We start from the raw sequence: 19,374 nt of genomic DNA, 5'->3' as shown, positions 1-19,374 counted from the left end.
GCCCCATTTTTGAGGTTCTGCCCACTTTTGGAGTTCACGCCCCATTTTGGAGATCTCCAGTCTGCAGTTATACCTACTTGGCCGCCCCGCTCCAGAGATGATCATCCACCCCCAACGCTATCAACCCGACTGTCCGCTGAGTGTAAGATAGAGGAAATGAGAGACATGGAGAGAGAAGTAAGAGATGTCTCTCAAAACACAAACTCATTGACGTACAATCAGATGAAAACCCTCCCTCCAAAAACACACTGTCCTGTTTTTCTAGCAGAAAATTTTGATTGTAGCATAAATCGATTTTAAGCAAGCCTCGTCCAGACTGTCACCCCAAATCTGATTTTTGTGCAAATCCGATTGAAATCAGATCATATTTAGATATTCTGAATGGAAATGAACTACATGGAATATCTGTTTATATCTGTTTCATATGTGGTTTGAAATCCTATTCAAATCACATTCCTGGAAATCCGTTTCAGTCTGACTGGTCAGATCAGATTTAGCGTAGCTTTTTCACATTCTCATGCCGTGTAAAATGTAAACACGTCAGACATTTTTGTAGAAAACATGCTAAACGGCTTTGCAGAAACAAGCTTGAGTTGTTGCGAAGTGCAAGTCAAGCGGAAAAACACAATATACTGCTAGTATACGCACCACTTTGAGTTTTGAAAGTAGTGGAGACGGCAGCACGGAATAAAGCCGCACATTCCAGCTTCCTGCGTTTCTGCCGCTGCCTCACTAGACGAAATATAATAATATTATATACCGGTATTAGTCAACCTTAACAGGTTCAATTTGTTAATGACGTTTTTCCCTATAATTCCATTATTATCCTATAACTATTAATTTCTTTTAAAAAAACTTACTGACCACAAACATTTGAACAGTCGTGTAAATAAATAAATACATTATTATTAATGAACATAAATGTATTATTATAATAATTTAGCAAATAAATTAAATTATTGTTAATACTTCACTGTGCAAGATTTTAGAAAAGCTATATACTATCATGCAATAGTAGCTATATTCTTACCTATTTGGCTAAGGGCTAAAATTATTTCCAGCCAAGCAAACATCAATCAAAAATCATGTGCAAAAAATCAGGAGTAAAAGTAAAGTAAAGAAGGTCCACTTTGATTTCATTATGACTTCAGGTAGGTTGAGGGGCAGAGACCCTGCATGTACTGTGAGCATTTTGCAGAATCCAGCAGTGAGAGACGCTACAGAGGCCAAAGAGGGACACGTTTTCATGTCCCCCGCTGCAGTGCGAGGCGGATGACAGATGCATGTGCCATATGGTAAACAGGACTATACTGTCTCTCTGGTTTCTGACTGTGTCTGAATGGGCCTAAAATTAACACTCGCCAAGCGCCAAATGCGAGTAAAAATCAGCGTTGGCTGATTTAAAGAGTCAGTAAAGAGTTGGGAGAAAATCAGATATGTGTCAGATCCGGGTTATATGCATCAGGTTTTAAAGAGACAGCGCTGATTTTAAAGTGAAACCTGCTGAAGTCTGTCATTGATTTAAATCAAAGAACAAAAAAAAAGAGAAATCCTTGGACTGTTCTAGTAGCTGATTAACTTTTATAGCTTGAATAAAGATTAATATGTATAGTTTATGCATATATAATATAGTTTATGTGAAGATTGTTTTCAAATCACTTAAATTAAAAGTTGTTATATATTTCAGAGCCTATTAAATGTTAAAAATAATAGCTTTCAATTATACTGTCATGTTGAATGGCTATAATAAATAGGTAAAATTGATGGAAAATGCACCAGCAGGAAAAAAAACATTGTAAATATGTTTAGTTATTGTAGTAGTAATAACTGCCTGTTTTTGCAAAAAGAGTTTCATGGCCGGTAAAAAAAAATTTTGGCCGGTAAATTTTAGCATGTCACCGGCCATTGGCAAGTGTGGCAAAAAGTTAGTTTTAGGCCCTGTATATATATATATTATTTTACCACATTATTTTAAAATGTGTATACATGTGTTTATAAAATCTTTAAGCATTATTATAAATATTTAATATACATTTACATTTATAAAGATAAACATTTGTGTGAATTATGCTGAATTTCATTCATTAAGCCATTTCTGATGTCATAAAGACTCTGGACTTATAATATGTGACTGAACAGATAAAACAAAGCTGAGAGAAAAAAGCAAACTGTGAATGGATCATAAACTCCCTCCTGTGTCACTGAACAGGCTTCATTCTCCCATTAATGAAAGAACTTCAACATCTCAGCCTTTCACCGCTGCTTTAAATTACACAAATCTCTTCATTAACATGTACCTCTGTGAGTCACTTAATGAATCAGATCATCGTTCTGCGACTGAGAAATGACATTCCCTCTCTAAAACCTCAGTGTCTCAGTGACACAGCTTTAGCTTGTCTTTCACTGATATGCCCTCCTCGTTCTCCGCCAGCGTTCACATGGGATTCTGCCATTAGCAGATAATAGCTGTGCTTTTGCAGTGTCAGGTATCTCTATCGACTGTGTGATGGGCTTATCAGTCAACACATGACCTGTCTGCACAGGAAATACCCTGTTAAACTGCTCTGGGGAGTTTCCTTGCCTCAAACAATCACTATCAAGTTTAGTTAGTTTCATCCACAGACACCTTAAAACCAAAGTAAAGATGCAGCAAGTATGCTATAAAAACTGTGGTAATACAATAATTATTTTGACTTTAAAGCTAATAAATAACATGATGACAGATATATATCTCATAATACTGATATGGGCAATATTTGCTTTGTTTAAAGCAGGAATCCACTATACGTACACTTGTAGTATTCTCTCCTCCTGGTTCAATCATGTATGTGTGGTTCCCATCAAAGAACATCCCACTAGAGAGAAAGAAAAAGAGAGAGATGGTAATGCATACACTGTAAAAAATTTCTCTGTAAAATAACGGTAAAATACTGGCAGCAGAGTCACCAGCAATATACTGTAATTCTATGTTATTAATACTGTGAAATTACATTACAGTTATTTACTGTAAAAAAAAATACATGGAATATATTATGTGATTATTACTTACAAAACACTCTAAAAATACATTGGAAATTAAAATCATATAAGGAAATTACCACAGTAAAAGCACGCCTTCCTAAAACGCCTCGTTCAAACACGCCCCTACATATCTACGTCACTGTGTGGGAAGATTTGCATAACAAAGAAAGAAGGCGTAACTTTTATTCTCGCTGTAGTATTGTTGCCGCTGCCATATCATGGAGACAACTATTTTGTTTGGCCTTCCAAAAGAGCACACAACTAGAAATCAGTGGTTAAGTTTTATTTACAACACTGTTCCAGAACAGTACAACCCAAATATTTGAGTGTGTGCAGCGCATTTTACCGGAGGAAAGTTTCCTGAACCAGGTAAGGGGCGTAACATTTCCGTCGCATGCTTGAGGTATTCAGCCAATCACAACACACTAGATAGCTGGTCAATCAGCGCACACCGACTTTTCAGAACGATGAGCTTTGTAAAAATCGACGCGTTTCAAAAAGGTGGGCCATAGAGGAGCAACAATTATGTACAGTATGTGGTAAATAGTGTTTTTTGAACCTTAAACCACGTAAACATATTGCCCTACACCAAATACACAAAATAATGTTTTTTTAGCAATGTCATATGACCCCTTTAAAAGCATTGTGAACATTTGTGTAAGAAAAAGTGCATAAAAGAATACAAACTCAAACTTGGTAATATAGCTTATACAGTTAAATGAAATTGTGTTTTAAAAGTTTAACAATCAATAATGTGCTTGTACTCAAACTCATGTGAAACAACCATTCAGCGCCTTTGTGCTATTGCTTCAAATGGACAGCCCATAATGCATTGCGTACTACAGTACAAAACCGTAATACATAAATACTAGGGCTGGGTAAAAAATATTGATATCTCGATATTAATCGATTCTCATTTTTACGGAACGATATCGATTCTTAAATCCCAAGAATCGATTAGTCTAGCCTGTTTTCAGTTAATGGACAGAACATTGAAGGGCACTTCCCATCCAATATATCGCAATAAGCACTGTGCTTTGATACTTTTAATATGAAACAAAGTCTCAGATTTCAAATTCTGTCAATTGTATTGCAATATTCAAACAATAAATTTTGTTTTGGCACTGTTTAATGTGTAGTGACAGATCGCTGTAGCTCCTCAGTTCAACAGATGCGGCAAGGTGCACGTGAACTGATCATCTCCTCCACATTAATACCAGTTTCAGCACAAAATAAACATGACTAAACATCCGAAGGTAAGTTAAAAGAAAGAGTACAACTTTACAATCTGTATTCTGTCTCATTTAGCCTAATCGCTCAATCAGTGTTTCAGCCGTCCAAAGATGTCAATATAAAGGCTTGTAAACAATGTCACGTAACGTCACATTTACCTCAGAAAAACATATTCAGTGACCATAAACTCATTAGTCAGATAGAAAAATAAACTGTGGAGAGGGGCATTTTGCTAAATATATGCACCATATAACATATTCATTATAAATTGTACTGTTCTTCAATGTTTAATTTATGTTTGAATAAATCCATCAAGTTTTTATAACAGCCACCATTATGTTTATATTTCAAAAAAACAAATTGAAGTAGACATATTATTATATAATTGTAACTTTATTATTTTAAAAACATCAAGTGTAATTTTAACAAATCAGTCAATTTTAACCTTCAATATTATAGTAATGTAGTACCAACTGACTCAGCAGTTTTACAGCATTAGTTGAGAGATTTAGTTTTCTTTGAGAAAATTTGGCATGTACTGTACCTGATCTATATCCAAAATAATCAATATTGAATCGAATCGCAAGCTTGTGAATGAGAATCGAATCGTAAAATTTGTGTCAAAACCCAGCGCTAATAAATACAGTAGATTAGTGTTGAAAATGGGCTGTAAATTAACAGGAGTTGCTTACCGTGAAAATTATTGCCCAGAATGCATTGTTTTCTACAGTACATTTCTGATTTAATAGAAAACAGTACTGTCAGAATATGGCCGTTATTTTTACAGTAATTGTTTACAGTGTTAGTACGTTATACAGTTTAGTGGCCATTATATTAAAAACTAATGTTATACAAAAACATGCTGATTAAAGAGCCTTTTTAATTGATGTTGAATGTTACTTACATTCACATTTAAACTGTAATTTTGCTAGCTAAATCTATCCAATTTAGAAGTAGAATTTAAATGACTTAACATTTAAAGAATTTAATAAAAACTGTAATTTTTTAACTAGAAGCAAAGTTTGTCAACAAACTTTGAATGCTGGTTTGACAAAATCTTGATAAAGTTTAAAAAGTTTAAAAAGCATTTAAATTTGGAGGTTTATATCTGCCTTATAGACAAATACTATGATGAAATGAAAGGTTGAAGTTCTTTCAATTCAATTCTGCATAATTCTGCAGAGTATATACTGTATACTGCCTACTAATTTAGAAAAACTATGCAATTAACAGTTCTATGCTACATTGTTTCACATAAACCTCATCATGCTGCATGATTAATTCAGTGAGGGGCATTCAGTTATCATCTTGTATATGGGTCAAAGACGAAAAAGTGTTAAAGCATAAAAACAATAAGTGTAATACTGATGTAAATTGTTGTTGTTGTTGTTTTTAATTTTCTGTTTAATTTAATTGCAATTTTGTTTTTGTTTTTCTGAGCAAAAAATAAATATCATACATTTTTCCCTGATTTACAGAAGAGACCCACTAAAACGTCATTCAATGTAACAATCTTGTCAGGCATATTTACAACAAAAATCAATTTATGACATATTAAAAGACTGATTTCACCCCAAATACTAATTAGTTGTAATTTTACATTTTTTAAATTTGCCACTATCCTAGGTTTTGCCCATTTGTCAGTAAGAATTTTTTACTCATTTAAAACACATCAAATTTAATATGCTCCCTTATTCTTTTATATATTTTAATATGTACACGTCAGAATAAGCATGTTGTTTGAATTTTTACATAAATATTGTGTTACACTGAATGCCAGTGTAACATTATTTCAACCAAATGTTGACATTTTATCCTACAAAAACTTATTTGAAACCTTAAAAGTAGACACTTTACTTACATTTAATGTGCTTTCTATGGACATAAAATCACTTTTGTCAATTTCTTTTGATGCGGACATCTTAATATCTTTGACCCATATAAAAGTGGTTACTATACATTTTTAATGCAATTTTGTGTACAAATGTTTAGCATTTGTAATAAGATTCATCCATCTAGATGTTTCAGTGCTGACTCTCCAAATGCAGGTAATTCTCACACTTGTTATGTACCAATATAATACTTCAGGAATAATGAGACATAGTGGAGACTGCGTATGTATAGGTATTTATTTTTGTGTCCAGACATCTCTTTTAGCCTTGAGACATGCAGAGAGGATATCATTCTCTGCTCTGATGGAATTTATCTTTTAGATCAATCAGTCGGTGACACTCAGAGAGCCTCCAGACAGTGCCGAGACACTCAAGGTGACTTCTGAAAGCATTTGAAGGATGATAAAATGCCCTTTAGCCTGACTACATTCATAAATACAGAGAAAGTTCATCAAGACAGACGCTAGTCTGACACTGTTTTTTGAGAGTCACTTAGAGAAAAAACAAAAAGACAGACAGACAGGCAGACAGACAGACAGACAGACAGACAGACTGCCCTCTCACAGATGAATGAATCATGAAAGAATTTTCAATGGAAAACCAGAAAATGAAAGTTCATCAAGACAGACGCTAGTCTGACACTGTTTTTTGAGAGTCACTTAGAGAAAAAACAAAAAGACAGACAGACAGACAGGCAGACAGACAGACAGACAGACAGACAGACAGACAGGCAGGCAGGCAGGCAGGCAGGCAGGCAGACAGACAGCTAGATAGATTTTTAATGCATCATGCCGCTTGTGTCCGGTGTAGACATAATGTAAAAGATCTTAAATCAACCCTAAGCCAAGTTTGTATAATAACAGAACAGCCAATATAACTACATCAATAATGGCTTTAGGTCAATGATCTGCAAGAGGTAAAATAGCTCTCAGTCGATGAGGGGTTTTAAAAGCGTCTGCTGTAGTCTGTCATCAGCAGCCTGTGACGTAATGCTGTTTGTCTGACCTATAATATGGCATTAATATAAACCACCATAAAACTGCAGTCTCAGCAGCACCACTCCCTCCCTCTCAGCATATACACACTGTTCTCATCACACATAAGAGATAGTATAATTTCCTCTCAGTATTATTACTTCTCTTATTTGTCACAGTTTATATACTCATATTTCCAGTTCAGTTTGGCGTTAATAAGATAATTATATTTTTTTAGATAATAAAGTGACAATAAAGACATTTATAATGTTATAATGTAATAAAATAACATTTACAAATAAATGATGTCCTTTTAAACTTCCTATTCATAAAATAATAAAAGAAAATGTATCACGGTTTTCACATAACTAGTAAGCAGCACAACTGTTTTCAACATTGATAATAATAAACCAAATCAACATATTAGAAAGATTTCCGAAGGATCATGTGACACTGATGTCTGGAGTAATGATGCTGGACATACATTTTAAAATATATTCAAACATAAAATTGTTATTTAAAATTGTGATAATATTTCAAGATATTACTATTTTTACTGCATTTTTTATCAAATAAATAAAGCCTTGCCAGCAAAAGAGACGTCTCAAGTTATTAAAAACTTAATAACCCCACAATTTAAACAATAGTGTACTTTTTATTCATGAGACGTTTCCATTTAAAACACATTAAAGGGTTAGTTCACCCAAAAATGAAAATTGCGCTGCGTTTTACACACCCCCGAGGCATCCTAGGTGTATATGACTTTCTTCTTTCAGACGAATCCAGTCGGAGTTATATTAAAAATTGTCTTTGATCTTTCAAGCTGTTTAATGCCACTCAGCAGGTGTTGCATTGCTTCAGTCCAAAAGAACTTAAATAAAAATCGCCCATCCATAAAAAAAAGTGTCTCACACCGCTCTGGGGGGTGAACAAAGGCCTTCTGTAGCGAACTGATGCATTTCTGTAAGAAAACTATCTATATTCAAAACGTAATAATCACTTTAATGTTGCTTGCGCCAACAGTTGTACACAGAAGCAGTTCCAGGGGAATGATGTATGAGGTCGGCTTTGCGCATACGCTGCTCAGAAGTGACGCATGCGGAAACGCAGCGGAGAGATCAAAATAAAACAACAGTCAAGAATTAGAAGTACTAAACGAGCATTTGTAGAGAAGAATGTCGGAGGATTTCGATATAAGCCAAGAGGAGACTGGTTTCCCTTTGCTAAAGTAAGGAAACTTTGCTTCCTTTGATCCTGTAAAAAGACGTTGGTTTTCACGAGACTCACCGGTGCATGCGCAACGCTGACCTCATATGTCATGCTCCCGGAACTGCTTCTTCAAACATAAAATTGTTATTTAAAATTGTGATAATATTTCAAGATATTACTATTTTTACTGCATTTTTTATCAAATAAATAAAGCCTTGCCAGCAAAAGAGACATCTCAAGTTATTAAAAACTTAATAACCCCAAAATTTAAACAATAGTGTACTTTTTATTCATGAGACGTTTCCATTTAAAACACATTAAAGGGTTAGTTCACCCAAAAATGAAAATTGCTACAGATCAAAGACAATTTTTAATATAACTCCGACTGGATTCATCTGAAAGAAGGAAGTTTTATACACCTAGGATGCCTCGGGGGTGAGTAAAGCGCAGCCTAATTTTCATTTTTGGGTGAACTAACCCTTTAAGGATACTGTATTGTTTATTGCAAAGAACAAACCTGGCTTCTAACAAAAGTACATTTTCTTTTAAACTAAACTGCATAAAATTATAAAAACAAAAGATTTCACATAGGTCAGATTAATTTTCACTAATTTATTTTGTATTTTAAGTTTTTTTTTTTCGGTTAATGAAAATAATCTTTACATTTTGTCAATATTTCACAATATAATATTAATTAGTTTTAATGACATCTATATTTGTCTGATCAACTAAAATGAATATTTTATATATTAATTTAAACATATATCAACATTTAACAAAAAACATGTGAACACTGTCTTGAAATAATAATATTACAATGAGTTCACTATATTGTAATACAATATGTTGAATTCTTTATTCTTTTGTCCAGAGAGCATGTGCAAACAAACAACAACAGCAATTAATTTCCTCCAAAATCTGTGCATATGTGATTCTTTGAGGAGACGATATTAAGGCTGTAAACGTTCAAGCATGATGACTATGTATGTGAATACTCTATTTCTGAGCTACATCTGACCTGACTCTGTGCATTCACATACAGAGAGACAGAGAGAGAGAGAGAGAGAGAGAGAGAGAGAGATCAACATTTAACAAAAAACATGTGAACACTGTCTTGAAATAATAATATTACAATGAGTTCACTAAATTGTAATACAATATGTTGAATTCTTTATTCTTTTGTCCAGAGAGCATGTGCAAACAAACAACAACAGCAATTAATTTCCTCCAAAATCTGTGCATATGTGATTCTTTGAGGAGAAGATATTAAGGCTGTAAACGTTCAAGCATGATGACTATGTATGTGAAGAGCGCTGCTGCTCTATTTCTGAGCTACATCTGACCTGACTCTGTGCATTCACATACAGAGAGACAGAGAGAGAGAGAGAGAGAGAGAGAGAGAGAGATGGAACTGACCTGACTCCTTCTCTCACTAAAAATCCAGACGGAAGGAACTGAGCTATCCCAGAGAACCACGCATAGAGGTGGTGTGTGTGTTCATAAGACTCTATAGAGACTAACTCAATTCTCCTCAGGCACATGAGAGGCTCAGGAACACAGCTAGGTTTACTTCAGGTTTACACAGCAGGTAGCCAATAATACAAACATAAATCTTACAAACACAACAAATATTACATTTTCCAGTTTCAGTTTCAGTTTAATTTATTAATATAGCACATTTAAAAACGACAGAGCCGACCAAAGTGCTGCACAGAGAAGTAGAATTAAGCCAATAACCATAACAAATTTACAATAAAAAGGTGACAGAAATAATACACAACACTAAATATACACACAATAAAACTATATACAGCAGTTATTCCAGCCCATAAGTTTTAAAAAATATATATATGTCTTTACTAAAGATTTAAAAACCTGAAGAGAAGTGGCCGATCGCAGGCAAAGAGGCAAGTTATTCCACAACTGAGGTGCTGCCACCGAAAATGCCCGATCCCCCTTAAGTTTTAAACGTGTCTTAGGAACAGACAACAACAAAGTGTTTGATGACCTTAATGGCCTGTTGGTCTGATAATGGGGGAGAAGACCAGATAAATAGTTTGGTGCCAGGCCTGTGATGGACTTGTAAACAAATAGTAATACCTTAAACTGGATTCTATATTCAATGGGAAGCCAATGCAAGCCAACCAAAACAGGAGTGATATTTTCCCTCTTCCTAGTTTTTGTAAAAAAACTGGCCGCAGCATTTTGGACCAACTGAAGGCGAGATAGACAAGATTGAGCGACCCCTAAATACAATGAGTTACAGTAATCAAGTCTGGATGTGGATAACAGTTTCAAAATCTTTAAATGAAAGAAAAGGTTTGATTTTGGCAGTCATCCTAAGCTGAAAAAATGCAAATTTGACAACTGAGTTTATTTGTTTCTCAAATTTAAGTGCTGGGTCAAAAATAACTTTTAGATCAATTTCTTGCATGAGAACCTACGGTGTTAGTTATAGGAGCCACGGTCTTTGAGAGGGTATTTGGAAAATCCGGACGTCCAAAAACCAACACTTCTGTCTTAGAGTCAATTAATTGAAGGAAGTTATCCGCCATCCAACTTTTAACTTCATTAAAACAGTCAAATAATGATTGAAGAGACGTATTCTCATCAGACTTAACAGGGAGATAAAGCTGTATGTCATCTGCATAACAATGATACGACGTCTGATGCTTACGAAAAATATTAGCCAAAGGAAGAAGATAGAGAGAAAACAAAAGAGGGCCTAAAACGGATCCCTGTGGGATACCCCATTTGCATGCAGCAGAAGAGGAAGTGATGTTATCAATTTCCATTTGCAATAGAGGATCAAAAGGCCAGATGTGATGCAATAAGCATTATAGCATCCAGTACAGGGGAGAACGAAAGAAACACACACACACACACACACACACACACACACACATAAGACACAAAGAGTGCTGAGAGCATCAGTGTGTGATATGAGAGGAGGATAATAGCATGTTGTAATTATACAGCTCTAATTGTTGAATGGGATAATCGCAGCTTTGGCCTGCATTGTTCATTCAGACATGCAGCACATCTTTAGAAGGACTTACTGTAATCCATGGCAAGTTGAAAGCGCCACATATGACTTTGGAATATCACGTACTTTCCCATGGTAGTAACAGTGTTCTCCACCCTGCAGGAAGAAACAAACAGCACATACTGTTAATGGATTTAAATGTGGCTAATTCAATCAGAGTTTAGTAAGTAAATTCAGAAGAACCATCCCTTTTATAGATTTACTGTTTTGTTTTTAACTTAAGTGCTGCATAATGTGAAGCAGCTGTTGCCAGATTTATTATTAATCTGTTATGTGAAATCATTGAACCATTTGCTTCAATCAATTTCCAAATAAAAAGAGAAAATAATCAAATGAAACAAGGTACATTTTCAGGGTTTCTGCAGGATTTTTAAGCTCAAATTTAAGACCTTTTAAAGACCTTTTTAAGACCTGCACAAATAAAATTAATACCATATGAGTTGGGTAGGGCAATGTCTATAGTACCGTATTAAACTGTAAAATTACTGTAAAAAGCTTAATTTACAGTTCAGATACAAGTTTTCACAAAAACTAAAAGTTTTATAAAATGATAAACTTTATATTTCAGACTTTAAACCATTTTTAAGAAAATAGATGAGTCAAAAGTATTATTATATTAATTTAAACAATTATTACCAATAAATTATTATATCAATTAAATAACATAAATTAGGTGTGTGCGACATTGACAAAAAAATGATATCGCTATAATTTTCTGGGATTTTATCGATAACGATAATTAGACAATATTTTGCTATAGAGTGTGTTATTGTGCTGATATTTTTTCTCTAATTGTGCTGACAGCTGAATCCTGAATTTTTTGATATTCTTCATATTCTGTGTGGTCAGTTCACAGCAGTGATAGAAATTAATAATTTCCAACAAGTTTTATGGGCATTTTTACCTTTAAGACATTTTTTTCTAAAAGTGTGCACCATCTTTTGAGTCAAATTCTTACATTTGGGCTGTTACCAAGCAAATGAAATCAGTATCAACAAAATTGATCTTTGCAATGCAGATGAAACATAGAAGCGGCATTAGAAGTGGCATTTAGATGCATTTACACACTGTTTAATGCAGCTCTGAGGGACATGGAATACTTTAACCTGCAGTTACAAATGCATAAATAATTTTTTTATATTTTAAACATAAAACATTGAAAACTGACGTTTGAAATTATTTAAAAAATGAAAAAGTACCTTAAATGTGAAATTAAAACCGCCAGTAGGTGGCAGCATGTCACTGTTTAGTGAGTCATTGCAATTGAACCGAATCATTTAAACGGTTGATTAATTCAGGAAGGAAACACTGTCTGTTGCTCAGAGACACAAAACAGCACTGTGGCTGTGTTTGGAATGATTTTTGTTGGAGAAATAGAGCAAAAACAGGAAATATGGTGTCTAAAACTTAAGTCTCTTAATATTAACTTCTTGTTTATTGAACTGTTGTAAGAAATCAGTATCACATTTGTAATCATGCTGACTTTTGGAGAAAAAAACGGCACTCTTCGTGTGATATTAACTATATGAAATTATATAAATATACACATCGCACACCCCTATACTGTTTAGATTTTTATAAAGCATTGTCTTCTTATCGATCCACCAGTTCACATTTAAAGCTCTGCGTGTTTGCAGGGTAAAAACATGGGTCGATTTTTGCATTGGTCTGAACTCTGAACAAAACAACAGTTTTATTGAAAATGCTCATTCATTCTCTGCCAGCAGGTGGAGCGTTTGGTAGAAATATAACTGTTCCCTGGTAACAGCAGAACACAAAGCAGCACCGGACTTTGAACGTGCAGCGCTCGTGTTTATTCAATTAAATCATAGCCTTTTGAAGTTTAATCGCCACATTCAGCCATATCGGAATTCTGATCTTTCCATCCCCAAATTTAAGACCTCTTAAAATCATAATTAAAACTTTCTTGTACAATTTAAGACTTTTTAAGGCCTTAAATTTGATACAACTAAATTTAAGATTTTTAAGACTTTTTTAAGACCCGCAGAAACCCTGATTTTATTTTAAGAGTTATAATTCACTGGACTTCCCAGTTCCGGTCTTCCAAGAGCTGATAAATTAATAAAAGTAAATGTGAATTTGCATTAGCAGTGGGGATTTTTCAATAGCTATTAGTGACTTGGGACGGCATAACCTGACTAAGCAGCGGACCGATCTCGTTGCACAGCATCTGAAATGTTGTTATGCTCATTCTGAAATGCCTGAGGAAAGTCTGTCGTCAAAGTATTTTGTTTCCCAAAACTGTCTTACACGACTGTGTTCCCAAACAGCAGGTATCCACCTCCGATAGCAATGACCGCATTTACTGTGTTTCGTCTGCTCGCTCTGACTGAGGCGCAAGTAATTTATTATATATGGAAATTATAATATTCAGTGGCTTCTCCTATTTTCTTAGTGATATTTAGTGTCAGTTTATCAGGAAGTGACGGTTTAGTTCTTTTTGACTTGTTGGATGGAAACGGTGCTTATTCGCAAATGTTTTATGCAATACTCCAGTTCTGCGCACAAGTTAAATTCGCAACTTTGGATGGAAACATAGCTAATGACTCTTTCTGTATGTTACATCATTACACCAGTAGGTGGCGACAAATGACTGTCGTTAGGAATCACTGACTCATTCTTTGAAACGATTTGTTCAGAATGCCAATTCATTCATATCTGTGAGCATACTCATTCATTAAACTCATTAGTTCAGCAACGATGAATCATTCAAGAATGAAAACACTGAGGCACTGAATCATTCATTCAAGAGAATAAAATCATAAACGCTGATTCATTCAGGAATGAAACGCCACTACTATGTGTTACTCAGAGACACACAATGGTTCTGTTGCAGATTTGTTTGGCACTATTTTCTTTGGCAATTAAAAGTAACAGAAAAAGTAACTAGCATTATTGTGTCTAAAATGTAAGTTACTTAACATTAACTTATTGTATATTGAACTTGTATAAAAGCAATATCACCAATAAGGCCAAGATCATGGATTTTTGTATTTTATGTTGACATTAAATGTATAAATTCTGCATGTGTGTGGGTCAACATTTATACTGGCCACTTTTGTTTGTACTGAAGTGATCAGAAGACTTGTAAGAGCCTTCCCGAGTGTGTATGTTATTTATGAAATTTTTTAGTGTAAGTGCTCGACTGCCATTAGGGCTGCAGGCTTTCTCTTCCTGCTTTTTCTCAGAGGACTGAAGCTGCAGCATTTACCAGCAGATCAATTTCATTTCATCCCTCTCTCTTTCTCTCTCTCTGCACTGGACAAAAAGCTTCATACGCTGAGTTTTATCCATTCCTTTTCTGTTTTCGTTCCTCTAGCTTGTTCTGGAGCACTTCTGCCTCTTTTTTTCCACAAGTAGCACTTTATGTCCTCAAGAATTCACAGCTAATCAAGAGCCGAGTGCAGTCTCTACCACACACACACAAACACAGAGACATTCCTGAAGAGTGCAGTTGTTGTAGAAACAGCCCCTCTCAGACTAATGACCCAGCATGCATTAGTGCCTAGAATCAGAGAGACAGACTGTGTCCAAAATCTAAAAAAAATTATGCCTTTTCATGCAGTATACAAAGGTAAGAAGGTATTAAAGGATGTGAATTTGGGATGACCTTTAACATGAGAAGATTTCATTCAAAATTTTGTGTTGTTTTTAGAACGTAATGTATATTTTATTCAACCAGGACACAATAAATGGATCTTTCTATTTATCCAAGAATGCTGTAAAATGTATCACAGATTCCACAAAAATATTAAGCAGCAAAAACTGTTTTTAACACTCATAATAATAAGAAACATTTTTGTAAATTCAGCATTGCATCACAGGAATAAATTACATTTTAAAATATGTGGGGGGAAAAAACTGTTCTTTAAAATTGCAATAATATTTCACAATATTTCAGTTTTTGCTGAATTTTTGATCAAATAAATGTAGCCTTAGTGAGCATAAGAGACTTCTTTCAAAAACATCTGAAAAAGTCTCACTGACCCCAAATATTTGAAGTAGTCTGTTTATTAATTGTAATTTAAAAAATTCAATGCTGTTTTCAGTCAACTGATTTTCACCCCAGCTTCCAAAAAACATACAGGAAATAAACATTGCACATAGTTTCTCAACTAATTTTATAGAATATATTTCTATAAAACTGATTTTTTTATTATTTTCTATACTATTTATTTTTAACTGCAAAAAATTAGCAAAATGTGTTTTCTCAAACTTATTCATAAACTCATATTTTTATATTTCATATTTTTATATGTATTTTTATATTTAACTAAAAATATTGTTTTTTCCTCCTATTTTACATGTTTTGTTTCTTCAGCAGGTGAAAATATATAATGGAAACTATATAAGGAATTATTTTTTTCTTTGTAATAGATAAAATGTCTCTGAAATGTTGAAATTCAAAAAACAATAATCTAAAATACTAATGATAATTTTAAAATAATAAACCAACTGTTCCCCTTTCCTTGTGATTTACATAATTATGATGTCAGCTACATGCATGTTTTAAAACCAATTAATAAAACCAATTATTTTTACGTTGTTGTGGTCAAACCCCCAGATATGTGGTATCTCACAAAATCCCAAGATGTCCACCAAGATATGGTCTCAGAGAAATATACATGTGCTATATGATAGCGTTTTTGTATTATTCATATAATCCCACAGCATGACAAAGAGGTTGTTCACTATTGCAGTGGGGAGATGAAGCTAAATATATCTGTGTTTCTGCTCTAGAACCTGTTCAGTGGCTCTCTCTCTTTCTCTTCATCCTCTGACTATTCATCCATCCCTCAGTTACTCCCTCCTTCCTCACAGAACCCACCGCTCTATTTTTTCATTCATTCTTAAAAGCAACATGTCGTCTAAAGAGCCCTTGTAGCCTTACATGCACAATGTCTCCTCAGGCTTTATAGGCTAGGTTGTGGGTGTGAGGCCTCTGTGGGTCTGAATGTCGTCACTGAAACCTTCATCGGAATCAAACTCAGAAAAATAATTAAAAAATAAAAAATAAAACATGTCAAAGGGGTCATTTCAAAGTTAAATAATCAGATATGGGCCATTAGTTTCTAAGGAATAATAGAGAACCCGGACATGTCCACTATGCATAATCTATATAAAACACAAACACTGACACAATGATGGTGTCCAACATGCAGCACACAAATAGGACACTGTATTCCTGCCCCTGTGTGAGTGTGTGACAGGAACAATCTGCCACTGGGCTAAAACAAGCAAACACCTTCTGCTCTGGGTGTGATGTGTCCCATCTAAACACACGTGCCTCAGTTCACTGACAGAATGAAGTTGAGAGTCCCAGAGTGGCTCAAATACACAGATCTGATCAGAATATATAGTCACTGTTCCACTGTTCCACTATTCCCACACATAGTCATAGAGTGGAAAGAAGGGGGTCAGGGCATTTGCATGAATTACCGTATTGACCCGAACATAAGACAATGTTTTTTTCTTGGAAATTCATCTGAAAAAACGCAGTCGTCTTATATTCAGGGTCTAGATTTTGACATGTCAATAATACACCCACAACAATAGGTGGCGCCAAATACGCATTAAAACGAGTGTGCCATGAAATACGTAATGTAATGCGTGTTGTAAAGATCGCGAGAAAAAACTAAAGAAAAAGAAAACCTTACAGTTGCATGAGTTGTGACTGTCACGTTAGCCTGATGGGACCAAACTCCCTTTGTGATTTTAAATGTAAGACAGTACCCAGATTTGAAGACTAGCCTACAGTAAGATTTAACTTCTACTGTTAATAAGATTTTGGTAGGCTTACTATTAGTTGGATGTCTAGGACATTAGCCTAAATGTCCTAATTCAGATTCAAACATTTTTTTTAATTTTTTTTTATGGTATATTAAAAAGTGTATATTTTTTAAATGTGATTGTTGGTACATTTGACCAGTTTTTACCATACTTTCAAAACAAAAATTAAAATAGGAAAAATATGCAATATATGAAAATAATTGAAGACAAAATGTGTTTTACTGAGAAAAAACAAGATTTGGTTTTTAAAAAGCCTTTTTCCAAAAGGTACATCTGGAAAAAGGGGGGTCGTCTTATAATCAGGGTCGTCTTATTTTCGGGGCAATACGGTAATAGGTTTTTTGGTTGTATACACTTTTTAAAAAAAAATTGTGGATTAATCATGAGCTATAGGTAGGCCTGGGCGATAAAACGGTATCGATATTTATTGACGGTACACCTTCTTCGATAACGATATAAAAAATGTTCGATATAGTGCACGTAGGGCTGGACAATAATTCAATATCAATATGTATCACAATATTATTTTTTTCAATAATGGTGATATGATTTTTAAACACATTGCCGATATTTCGATATACATTACCAGTTTCCCATACATTTATTTATTTGTGCCGTTTGACTTCGTTGAATAAACATGAGCACTGCACGTTTCAAAATCATAACACGGCGCGGGTGTTTTATATGAATGTATCTCTGAAGGGATCCGACTGTCTTCAGAAAAGTTTCGATGGCATTTTCATTTGATCTGAAAAAGAAGTGTTCATGAGCGGAGCTGCTTCGATTACAGCCATTACTGGGGAAAGCGCTAGTTTTATCACTCTTTGTTTTTTAAAAAGCCTTTTTCCAAAAGGTACATCTGGAAAAAGGGGGGTCGTCTTATAATCAGGGTCGTCTTATTTTCGGGGCAATACGGTAATAGGTTTTTTGGTTGTATACACTTTTTTAAAAAAAATTGTGGATTAATCATGAGCTATAGGTAGGCCTGGGCGATAAAACGGTATCGATATTTATTGACGGTACACCTTCTTCGATAACGATATAAAAAATGTTCGATATAGTGCACGTAGGGCTGGACAATAATTCAATATCAATATGTATCACAATATTATTTTTTTCAATAATGGTGATATGATTTTTAAACACATTGCCGATATTTCGATATACATTACCAGTTTCCCATACATTTATTTATTTGTGCCGTTTGACTTCGTTGAATAAACATGAGCACTGCACGTTTCAAAATCATAACACGGCGCGGGTGTTTTATATGAATGTATCTCTGAAGGGATCCGACTGTCTTCAGAAAAGTTTCGATGGCATTTTCATTTGATCTGAAAAAGAAGTGTTCATGAGCGGAGCTGCTTCGATTACAGCCATTACTGGGGAAAGCGCTAGTTTTATCACTCTAAAAGCGCCTCCTGCTGGCAGAGATTGACTTTTCATTTTAAATAAGCCCATCTCCAGCAAGGTTATTTTCGTAAACGAAAACTAAAGCTAAGACGAAAACGAAAATAAAATTTAAAAAATCCAAATAAATTGATGTGTGTCGGTTTAGGGAGATACCGGGAAATACCCGTAAATGGCGTATCATGCACGTGAGGTTATCTGACGGAGAGACGCAAAGCAGTTGAAAGCAGAGTCCTGCACGGGTCCTGTTAGGTAAACCTGCATCCGCAGTACACAACAGAACACCCGACCCGTTATCCGACAGCAGCCAGCACCAATTTAATTCTGTACCCGACCCGTTTGACATAAAGACCGCGACCTGAACCGCACCCGCATTAAATAGGCTACTGCATCAGTAAGGCAAAATTATTCATTTTCTCATGTGACACAAGCAATCAAACAAAAATAGGCATTTTAAGTTGGTGCTTTAAATCTTCATAAATGAAAAGAACATATTTAGATATGACTTTACTGTTAAGTGCCATTGCTTCTCCTTAAACTCTGCAGGTTGCCTACATCTTGTGAACAACCTGCCAGGCTGTTTTGAACAAATGTGCATAAACTACATACTTAAATCTTCATAAATGAAAAGAACATATTTAGATATGACTTTACTGTTAAGTGCCATTGCTTCTCCTTAAACTCTGCAGTGTATAGGCTATGCGGCCGTTAGTCCTTTACAGAAGCATTAAAAATAAATCTTAAAAATAAAATGATATAGGCTACAGAAAGCGAGCAA

General features: G+C 34.6%; 1 protein-coding gene across 1 annotated transcript in view; it reads right to left on the bottom strand.

Moving 5' to 3' along the window:
* Positions 1-19,374, bottom strand: part of LOC107556947 (disintegrin and metalloproteinase domain-containing protein 22) — a gene marked incomplete at its 5' end in the record, with an annotated part of 52,170 nt that overhangs the window by 30,593 nt on the left and 2,203 nt on the right. The window contains 2 exons of the mRNA XM_016240217.1: positions 2,792-2,855; positions 11,389-11,471. Coding sequence (XP_016095703.1) covers positions 2,792-2,855; positions 11,389-11,471 — 147 coding nt within the window. The remainder of the gene's footprint in view (positions 1-2,791; positions 2,856-11,388; positions 11,472-19,374) is intronic.

This window comes from Sinocyclocheilus grahami, unplaced genomic scaffold, assembly GCF_001515645.1.
Source record: "Sinocyclocheilus grahami isolate Dianchi unplaced genomic scaffold, SAMN03320097.WGS_v1.1 scaffold585.1, whole genome shotgun sequence".
Classification (NCBI taxonomy): Eukaryota; Metazoa; Chordata; class Actinopteri; order Cypriniformes; family Cyprinidae; genus Sinocyclocheilus; species Sinocyclocheilus grahami.
Note: the sequence above shows the minus strand (reverse complement) of the source record. Positions and strands in the feature narration are given on the sequence as shown.